The 11477-nt window shown below is 36.7% G+C and overlaps 1 protein-coding gene across 1 annotated transcript in view; it reads left to right on the forward strand.

The window, feature by feature from the left end:
* The window catches only part of CNNM4 (cyclin and CBS domain divalent metal cation transport mediator 4), a 55545-nt gene that overhangs the window by 41221 nt on the left and 2847 nt on the right, over positions 1-11477 (forward strand). Inside the window, 1 exon segment of the mRNA XM_074288419.1 lies at positions 11181-11350. Within this exon segment, the coding sequence (XP_074144520.1) occupies positions 11181-11350 (170 nt within the window).

Below are 11477 nucleotides of genomic sequence, written 5' to 3' on the forward strand. Positions count from 1 at the left end.
AACCAAAGAAGGAAGTATGGTAGCATGAAGATCAGGGGAAGCAGAGCAGAAGTGATAACACTGAAGTATTTATCCTACAGTCTAAATAGACAGCAGAAGGAAAATGGATGAGGAATCACTGGTACAGATCACAAGCTTGTCATGGTGGCAGTGACAGGGGACTTATCCAGAAATCTGTTGGAGCTGTCTTCTGCCAAAAGCTGAGCCACTAATAATTTCTTGACTTTCTTTAATGATGCTTTCATCCTTCAAAAGGTGGAGAAATCATCAAGGGAAACTTCTATTCTGGACCTGATTCAGACCTTCAAGAAAGAACTGGTGGCTTGGGTGGAAATGATGGGAACCTTGGGGGTAAGTGACTAATCTATCTTTAAGAGTTTGTGATACAGAAGAAGAGTTGGGCGGTTTGATATGAACCCTAGATTTTGGAAAAGTGGATTACAAAGGACCCAGAGATAGCTTAAATCCCTCACCCTAAAATTCTATAGGGAGAGTTCAGGAAGGATGAAAAATTCTCTTGAATGAAAGTCTGAAGACAGAGAAAGAAACAATTCTCATATGGAAGAACAGGAAGTGTTGATTTAAAGAGACTGGTATAAATGTAGAGGAACTCATCAACCAATTTAGATGTGTAAAAGACATGCTCAAAAGATGAGACCAAGGACTGACTATCAAGAATGAATACAAAAGCCTGCCATGGTATTAAATTGTCAGGAGTGCTAAAATATAGAATGAGCTAAGATTGGAAAAGAAATCTGAGATGAACAAATTTTTTTTTTTTTTTTTAAGTTATAAGATATTGGAGAAAAATGGTGGATTGAGGCCATAGGAAAGCTTTTTGGAGTAGATGACTGATTGAAGGCACAGCTAGCTACTCAGATATGATATTGCCTTATGTATTTTCTGACAAGAAAAAAGATCTTAAGATAGAAGATGGAAGTAAAATAGCTCATGGGGAGTTGATGCTGTCCATGATAACTTAGAAAATAATCAGAGAGGATATAGATGCTCTTAGTGAGTTCAAGTCATTTAGACCATATATGAAGCATATTGGTCATTAGGCCATTGCCTGTAATATTTTATTTTCTTTTTCTTTTTTTTGACTGAGGCATTTAGGGTTAAGTGACTTGCCCAGGGTCACATAGCTGGAAGTGTTAAATGTCTGAGGCCAGATTTGAACTCGGGTCCTCCTGACTTCAGGGCTGGTACTTTATCCACTGGGCCACTTAGCTGCCCCTGCCTGTGATATTTTCAAAGATCAACTTGCTCAGTGATCTTTGAAAATTAAGAACTGCTCATGACAGACTAATCTCATTTTCTTTTCTTTTCTTTTCTTTTCTTTTCTTTTCTTTTCTTTTCTTTTCTTTTCTTTTCTTTTCTTTTCTTTTCTTTCCTTCCCTTTCCTTCCTTCCTTCCTTCCTTCCCTTTCCTTCCTTCCTTCCTTCCTTCCTTCCTTCCTTCCTTCCTTCCTTCCTTCCTTCCTTCCTTCCTTCCTTCCTTCCTTCCTTCCTTCTTTCTTTCTTTCTTTCTTTCTTTCTTTCTTTCTTTCTTTCTTTTCTTTCTTTCTTTCTTTCTTTCTTTCTTTCTTTCTTTCTTTCTTTCTTTCTTTCTTTCTTTCTTTCTTTCTTTCTTTCTTTCTCTCTCTTTCTCTCTTTCTCTCTTTTTCTCTCTTTCTTTCTTTTTTTAAACAGGCTTATTATATTTCTGTAGAGCTAGCTTATCTAGATCTCAGCAAAACATTTGACAAAGTCATTCATGCAATTATGTGGACAAAGAAAAGTAATATAGTCTAGGAAATAGTATAATTAATGTTTGGATGCCAAGTTGGAGAGAAGTATATATGTAGTGAAGTACTACAGGGATCAGTGCAGGATGAAAGCATAAATAATGCTTATCAAATTTGCAGGCCACTCAATTGATAATAGCACCAAATAGGTTCTGAACATTGTGCTAGATGCTGGGATAAAAGAGGCAAATGAAATAGATTGTGCCCTCAAGGAGTTTATATTCTTTAGGTAGAGACAAAATGAACAGACATGCTATACAAAGTAAATGGAGATTATTGGTGTAACAGTCAGAGAGCTATTCTTAAACTCAGGAAGACCTGGCTTTATGTACTGTTTGTGACTCAGTACCAGTCCTTCAGCCTTATATTCATTGGTGGACAGAGTTTATTCACTCAAGAGTTTCTTATACCAATGAAATCATAGCACTAGTTCATATACAAAATTAATACAAGATCTTGGTAGGTGGAGATGGATACACTAATAACTACAGGCAGGGATCAAGAAAGGTCTCATGTAGGAAATGTTTAAAATAAGCTTTCATGGAAACTATAAATTTGTCTTAGCAGATTTGCAGATGCCACAAAGCTTGGAGCAACAGGCAGAGGACATAGTAAGGTTCAAAAGTAATCTCAAATACTCTCAAGTTCCTCTTTTATCCTCATTCTATTCGAATCCCCTAAGCCGATTACCCCTCTACCCCCCCAGAGTTTCCTTCTTTGAGCTAACTAGAGAATGTAGATATTTTAGATTTGAAGTTTGATTTAGGTTGAAAACTGTTACTATTAGAGTTAAAGTAATTATATAAAGAATGCTTTTGTTGAATATGTGATCTATTGTAGAAAATTATCTGTAGGAAGCTTATTCCCTTTTTATGTTTTCTTTAAGGATATCTTCAATATGTACTTAGACCAATGAGATGAGAAAGCGGACATGGATCATGTTTTAGTTAGTGTAATTGCATATAGTATTTTTTCATTTTTACCCGTGTAATTTGGTATTGATTTTGACCTTTCTGGTCTAACTTCTTGTGGAAAAACCAATTTGGAAATGACTTCAATATCTGTGAATGATCACTTCCTTTCTGTTAAAATAAGTCACTTTGAATGCAAGACCTCCCTTGTGGTTATAATTTGTTGATTACAGAAAAGTTTGATTCAGTAGCAAAAACATACAGATATAAAGACCTTTTTATATATTGTTTTATATATATATAATATATGTTAGGGTTTGGCCTTTCTTATGTCTTAAAATCATACAACTTTCCATGATAGTGGTAACCATAGAGAAAATTGTTTAATTATCTTCTGATTACCAAAAAATATTATTTAAGACATAAAACAGAGAGAAGTGTGCCTGATTAAAAAGTGCTCACCAATGTTAAGGTAATGGAAGATGTCTTATGCAGACTGAATAGAAAAGAGATTCTTGAAACATGGTCAGGTGTTCCACTTACTCACATTTGCAAATGATATTGTACTAATTGCATCAATCAAGCCACTTTTGGGTCTTTTATGTGAGGTTCATGTCCTTTGAAGAAATTAACCTAGCAATCTATGGAGAAAAGACCAAGTCAGTAAAGAACCCATATTGCTTAGCTAATTACATATAGTTGGCTATATAATCATTAGGTTGGTCCATCAGTTCCTGCTTCAGGTTTGGGCCTTGCTTACTGGCTGTGAACTGAGCCCAGGAGTCATAAGAGAGAGTGATGGTGATTGCATTGGGAAATTGCACAGTTCCTCTAGCAACAACACTCAACTTACCCCATACCAAAGTTATCTTCTGAGCAGTGATGTATTTCTGGTTCTACTATGTAGCTATGAATCATAGAACAGCATAACCCTCAGAAAAAGTCAAATTAGTTCATTTGGACCTAGGAACTTAAACTCATCAAGGCCAGCTAGGTACTTTCGTGGCTTATTTTGGATTCCAACTCTTGATTTTTGTTCTGTCCTTTCAAGTATTATTCCATTTTTCAGAGAAAACAGAAGCAAGATAATAGTTAAGTAGTTGAGCTTCTCACCATCATCATCAATTACTATTCAATTCAACAATATTTATTAAATGAGCTGCTATACACCAGGCACTGTATGAGGTGCCAATGATCCAAAGATTAATTAAATAGTCCCTTCCCTCAAGTTGCTTGTATTTTATTATCATTGACTCATCTACTTTATGCAGTATCCTTTCTTTGATCATCTCTTTTTTTCCCAAAAAGGGTTTTTTTTTTGTTTGTTTTTTTTTTTAGTTATATTTTCTTTCCTTGATATTTACCTCTAGGCTCAGATTATACTGAATTTCAATATACCTGACACTTTGTATAGGATCATACCATATTTTATATTCATCCTATATTACCTTCCTTTGCTTCCATCTTAAATTACAAAGGTTTTTTATCCCTGAATCCCTGAAGAATTTCCACATCAGTCTCTTTCCCTTTTCCTTCTCATGAGGTATTTGATGCAAAGATTGTTCTTTTTCTATTTGATATTTTCTTATTCTAGTTGTATTGATTTTGTTCATGCAAAAGTCTTTCAATACATCATTATCAAAAGTATTTTATCTTTTGTGGTTTTCTCAGTTCCTTCTTTGATTATATATTCTATCTATTCCAGTCATAGTTGTAAAAGACTTGTTTATTTGTAAGTTCTGTCTCTAAAAATAATTGGATGTCTTTATTCTTTTTGTGTTGTAGATATTTATCTAGTTTGATACTTAGCTGTAAGCAATTATCTTCTTTCCCTTCTTTTTCAGTTTAAAACCCTCTAGACTGTATTTTCAAGACTTTAGGCAAATATGTTTTTATTATGCTGAACGTTCTTATGACTTTTACCGCCAATATTTTAAGCTATTGTCCAGAAATCCAAATCCTGTTTTCATCTTTGCTTTTATATGAATAAATTTTACTTTGTTTTAACACTACAGATAGAAATAAAACACTCAAACAAAAGTAAGATCTGTTTCCCTCCCCAAAAAGTAGTTAAACAAAAGTTTTTGCACTTGACAGTATTGCTACATGTACTGTTCACTTCTACAACTTAGTTTTGTTAAAAAAAAAAAAAAAAGGAAGACTATGTGCTTAAACTTTCATAAGGTAGTGCCAGAATTATTCATGTGGATAAACTGAATTTGCTGCCTTTTAACAATGTCTTCATTTGTATAGTTGTAATTAGTGTGTATGTTATTCTTTTTCATCTTTTCTAGTCACTCTGTATCCCTTAATGTCTTTTCATATTTCTTGGAATTCTTCACTTTTGTAATTCCTGTGGCACATATGATCACATATCATAATTTATTTATCCTTTTTATGATTGTTGGCCTTATAGTCTCTAGGTCTCAGGTACTATCCTCTTAACCAGATCTTCATTTTCCCAAATCTGCTCTTTTCTTAAAAGTACCTAACTTCAGTTGGTAGTAGTTAAAATACTATCTGTACCCATATGGTCTTCAGTTTCTTTCAGAACTTAATCTAAAGGGATGCTTTCTGGGTTACTTATGTTGCTGTGATGTATTGCCAGAAATGTATGGTAGTCATCAGGTTTGATAAGTGTTAGAAAGTTCTCTTGCCTTCCAGCTACATAGCCAGAAAGACAGCTGACCTCTTTACTGTTGCCGTCCCTTCTGTAGATAGCTGCCCTCATGATGGACGTAATTTAAGGTCACAGCAAAGAAAGAAATCTCTACAATTATTGCAGGGGAAGTAGGAGACTTAATCGACAAAGAATAAAAAGAATTGTTATATCGTAGTGAGGACTTCTTTGAGATTAAACAATGTGAAATTTATAATAGGCCTATTTGGCATGGGTGCATAACTTTGTCCAACTTTGTTTTGTAACTTTCCAGTAAGAACAAAGAAGGTTGATGATGGGAATAACCCAAGGTATGATTTGGTAGTGCATGGAAGCTGATGGGACAAAGGGGTAGAGAATAGTATATAATTGAGCATTTCCACTAATTTCTAATTCAAGTATAACTTTTACTGAATTGAGAGTTGCAGTATTCTTTGCTTCCTATTGCTTTTTTCCAGACTTTCCTTCTGCTTCCATCACTCAGCAACTTCTCCTTCTCTAAGATTCAATCCATCTAAATATGTCATCCAGCACACATCAGGTAGCAGTCATATCCTGACTCTCAAGACATTTTTTTCTTTTCTCCTAAATTCATTACCTGGTTCACAGTTTTCTTTTCTGCCCCAAATTCTGTCCAGATACTAAGAGACTACAGCATATTACTATTTCCTTAAATACCCAGACCTCCTTGTTCTATAATCTCCTTACCCCACATGACCTACTTCTGGAATCACAGCCACACACAGAGACAGTCTCATTCTTGATGTTCCACTCAATCAAGATTTGACCAAGTTGACCGTGACCAAGACTTATGAAATTCTTCTATCTAATTATAACTTTCCATTCTTCCATCTCTTCCTATTTTGCATTTTATCTCTTCCATGTCAGTATCTGAAATGGGGTAAGAATGTTTCATTCCATAACTCTTCTTTCATTGAATCAAGTCTCTCAATTCTTCAGTACTCTTCCAAACTATTATTATCTTTCTCTTGTTCCTCTTTCCTCCCTTCTCAATCAATCGTAACTCTATAGTTAACCAAGTCAACGTTATAGTATTCTCTGCTCATGGATCACCTGCTCCCTTCTCCTTGTCACGATTGATTGAGAAGTCTCAGACAGAACTAGACATGCTACAGACAGTCATTAGGTAGCCCAAATGTGCTCCCCCTGCACCAAGACCATTCTTTTACTCCTCCTTATTTGATTATCTTTCATAAAAGTCTCTAAAACTTTGTCTTTTTATAACTTTACAGCCAAATTCCTAAAAAAAGCTACTTATGCTAATTTCTAGTTCCTTTTTTCTCACTCAGTTCTCAAAATCTTTTTCAATCTGCCTTCATTCTTATTACCTAGTCTCTCAACTAAAATTATTCTATTCCAGTGATCTCTCTAACTACTACTCTTGGCAATATTTACCAGCCTTTTCTGGATCCTCACTCATCTCCTATCTGATCCTTCCTCCTTAATCTCCTGACTCACTATTTGTCCTTACCCTAACCTTTGATGTATCCCAAGACTCTTACCTGGGCTTATCTTTCTATATTCTCATTTGATGACCTCATCAGCTCCTCCTCCATATGTTTACTCCTAGCTCTGCTCTTCTAGAATCCACTCCTACATTAAACTAGATCAGTCCATCAACAAGCATTGATTAAGTGGTAGTTATGTGCCAAGCGCTATGCTAAGCATTGAGATTACAAATACAATGAGTGAAACAATTTGTTTTCAAGGAGCTTAAATTTGAACAGAGAGAAAGCAAATGCATGAATATGTGTGGAAAAAAAGAAGTCTTTGGAAAGTATACATTTGAGATACATGAGAATGAAGAAATGGAGGAAGGAATGTTATGGGTAAAGGACAGAAAGAGAGTCATTTTGGACAAATAGCTGAGTGCTGCTAGAGAGGGAATAATATGTAATGAGATTAGATAGGTTGGGGGCAGATTGTAGAGACCTTTAATATTTAAATAGACTGATAAATGGAATAGATCCCACCCTAGATGAGCCCTGTATTAGAATTCCCCAATTTCTGCCAAGAACCCCCCTATCCTTCCAGGCATTCAGCTTTGCAATAAGCTGGTCATTCCTGATTACCCAATCTCCCTCACCCCATAAAATCCATCACTTGCCAGGTCTTATTGATTCTACTTCTACAGCTTCTATTAGATCCACACCCTTCTTCCCATTTACATGATTACTACCTTAAGAGAAGCCTTCTTCCCTTCTCACCTGTACTACTACTATAGCCTTGGAATTGCTTAAAGGATCTCCTTTTCAGTCTGTCTTCCACACAACTGCCAAAGTCTTAAAGCACAGCTTTGTGCACTGAAGGTAGAAATAAATCAAGGAAATGGATCCAAAAGCAAGTAGGAGAGACTTAGAGCAATAGGGAGCGCTGTGGAAATTAGATGCCACAGTGAATTGAGGCATACATTTTGGGGAAACATGTGGCAGAAGAGATGGAAGGATAGGAAGTTATGACCAGAGATGAATTTCAGAGTCCAGGATTATCCCTGAAGGCAGTATTTATGATAGTGAAATTTAGGGTTTGACCATCCCTCTGAGTAGCTGTGGTCAAATGAGTTGAGAAAGTTGATAAGATTAGATGCCAGAATGTTTTCAAGGACATGTGTAATATATGTTAAACTTCCTTAATATTAGGATAGAGGCTGGAATGGAGAGGAAGAATTTGATCAAGATAATAGTAACCAGGATCTGAATAGGGCTAATAATGGATAAATAAGTAGCGAGGTGGTCCAAAGTATTGAGACAGAGGAGTTAGGGAGACAGAGTGAGGCTAGGTAAGGATACAGTCCAGAGAAAATCTATGAATGCCAGATGATGCAAAGAATATGAAAGGAATATGAAAAGAATTATTTTTTGTTTGTTTAATAACAAAGAGCATTCCAGAGATCACAAATGGACAGGAGGGTAAAGGAGAGGACACTGAAAAAGACCAGAGTTGAGCTTGTTTGTGATGATAATTCAAGAAGAATCAGAGGAAATGTTTTCACTTTGAGAAATTGAAGAAAGAAGAGGTTTGGAACCAGTGATATGGAGAGGGAGTTAGAAGGTTGGTCAGGAAGAGCAAAAGAGTTGTCATGCAAAATTAAGTATCCATTTGAGATTTAATAACTTGAATTTGTAGTAGATCTTAGTAGCATAATGGTGCTAGTTGGTGTGACTTCATTAGGGCTTCAGGAGTTCAGGAGTTTGATCAGAGTGTGGCTGGCAAATAGTGATCCTAGGCAGTGGGTGGATGGAGTAGGTCAAGGGTACAAGGGAGTCCAGAGCAGAGGACAATAACATTGCATAGTTTAAATAGTTTTTAAATATAAGATCAAGACTAGAAGAGAAACAGTTTAAGATTGTAGATTCTTGGGGCAGCTAGGTGGCGCAGTGGATAGAGTACTAGCCCTGAATTCAGGAGGACCCGAGTTCAAATCTGGTCTCAGACACTTAACACTTCCTGGCTGTGTGACCCTGGGCAAGTCACTTAACGCCAGCCTCAAAGGGGGGGGGGGGAGATGGTAGATTCTGTGAAAACAAAGAATGGTTTCAGGAGAAATGTAATAGAGAAATTAAAATACAGAAGATTATGACTAGAGAATAGAACTGCAGAGTTTAAAATCATGGAGATGTCACAATTATGGGAAATGCTGAAATTTAAGTTATGCCTAACTTTGAGTAACTGAGACTGGGTAAAAGTTTATGTGCTCGATGCTGAAGGGAGTGATGAACTCAAGTTCATCATTCAAGGTGTTGGAGAGGCTAGCATTATGTATATTATGAAGTTTGTAAGCCGATAGGAGCTGAGATGAAGGGAAGAAATTATGGGGGCATGTATTGAGTACTTTGAGAGGCAAGGAAGAGTACCCAGGTTATCTGATAGGTGACAGCAACAAGAATTTGATTAGGATGATGTAGATTGATGGAATGAATGTCAAAGAAGTTGCTAAAAGATGGTAGTTGAAGGGAAAATTATAGGATCACATATTTATAGCTAGAAAGGGCTACTGGATCTTAATCACATCATTTTACCGAAAAATATACCGAAATATACCAAAATACCAAAAAAATAAGCACAGAGAGAGAAAAGTGACTTACCCAGAATCATACAGCTCATAAGAGACTCACCTTGCCTCCCCATGCTATCTCAGCATCTAGGCCTGGTGTCTCTAGCAACTAGAGCTACAGAAGAGAAGCAGGGATATCTTTAAGATGTGTGATCCCTTGCAGAAAAAGACAGATCAAGATAAAAAAGACATGAGGAAGATGTCTAGGAGGAAGGTGAGTTCCAAAGGAGCCTGGGGAAGTTACAGCATAGGAGATTCATTTCTGAATAAGAGAAATAATAGAGAATGAATTGTTGTTATTGTTTGTTATTTCAGTATGATTCTTTGTGATCTCATTTAGGGTTTCCCTGGCAAAAATACCAAATACCAAAGTGGTTTAGTATTTCCTTCTCTAGCTCATTTTACAAATGAGGAGCTGAAGCAAACAAGATGAAGCGACTTGCCCAGAGACACAGAGATAGTGAGTGCCTGAAGCTGGATTTGAATTTAGGCTTTCCCAACTCCAGACCCAGAAGTCTTATTTATAATGCAGTCTGGTTGATCCTTGAGAATGAATAAAAGGATGGGATCTGGGAAAGGAGTAGAATTAAGTTGGTTCGATAAAAGAGTAGAAACCGGTAGTAGGAAAAGTAGTTTTCTCTGTCTCATCCAGTGATTTGAAAGCTAAAAACTCTGGCAATTCTTCTGTAGCTATCCATGAAAGGAGTCACACCTTAACTACTAGCCTAGAGGAGAGAATACTGAACTCGGCATCAGGAAGCTCTGAATTTAAAGCTCTGAGTTTACACCCCATCTCTTTTACTAACTTGGGCCAGGCAATTAACCTGTGAGCCACAGTTTGTAAAAAGGGAATAATGTCTATCTTTCAGGCTTGTTGTAACATTCAAATGAAATAACTTATGTCAAACACTTTGCAAACTTTGCATTGTGTAAATGTCAGTAACTGTTACTATAACCTGGGCATGTAGAGATAGGGATTGAATTAAACAATTCAATTTTAGATTTAGATTGATTAGTTAATGCTATTCATCTCCCATTATAAACTATAATACATATAAAACAAAGGTCTAGATAGGTTTTGATCCTGTGGCTGCTACTTCTTAGTTGTATGGTTTTGGTTGAGCCACTCAACCTTTAATATGAGTCTCATTTTTCCCATGTATAAAACAAGACATCTCTAAACCTCCATAACATTGTGTTTTGCTCTGGAGAGATGATGGCTGAGATCCCACAAATCTGAGATATTTGTTTTCCCCTCGTAGATCATACCAATACTGGTATAAGCTGGTAGTGGGTCAGAAGGACACTTAGCTAGACCATGTTGCTGAAGTGATTTTGTTCATTTCTCTAGGTTCTTTCATTGTGACTCTCTAGAGGGACTGGAGACTGGTTTTTGTTGTCTGTCCTTAGAGCTTTGTGCTTAAAGGAAAAGTGGGGTTTTCTACACTTGTCTTTAGAGGTCAGAGTGAATACTATGGAATCTATAGTTATATCAATCCACCTTGGGGACTTTCTGCAGAGTTCTAGACGTTCTAGATGCTTTTTGTCTGATTTGGAGAACTCTGTCCTATTCATTTTGGGAAGACAAATATATGTGGTAATTATGGGAGATCTTTAGCAATGAGTCCCATGGACATGGAAGAGTTGAATTTTGGGGGGGGCAAAATTGTCATTGCTTTCTGTCTTCTAACAGTAAGATTGGGAGATAAGAGAAAATCATGGTCTTGATGCTTCTAACTCTACTTACAGACCGTTCCATGTCCTACCCAAGTAGCCTCAGCCGTTCACCTTCTGTCAACTATCAAGAGCGAACAGATAATTTGATTGCCAGTGTGTCCCCCATTGCCACCAGCAACTCACTAACCCAGTATGTCTCAGACTTCAGTGTCCGGGCTCTTACAGATCTGCAGTACGTTAAGGTGAGGACCATGCAGTCTAGCACTTCATGCATATTTCCTTGGGCTTCCTCCTTCCCCTGCCCAGCTAGATCAGGCTACATGGATCTATCCATGTCTATTTTGTCTATCTTGCTCTTTTCTGGTCTCA

This window comes from Sminthopsis crassicaudata, chromosome 2 (genome assembly GCF_048593235.1).
Source record: "Sminthopsis crassicaudata isolate SCR6 chromosome 2, ASM4859323v1, whole genome shotgun sequence".
NCBI lineage: Eukaryota > Metazoa > Chordata > Mammalia > Dasyuromorphia > Dasyuridae > Sminthopsis > Sminthopsis crassicaudata.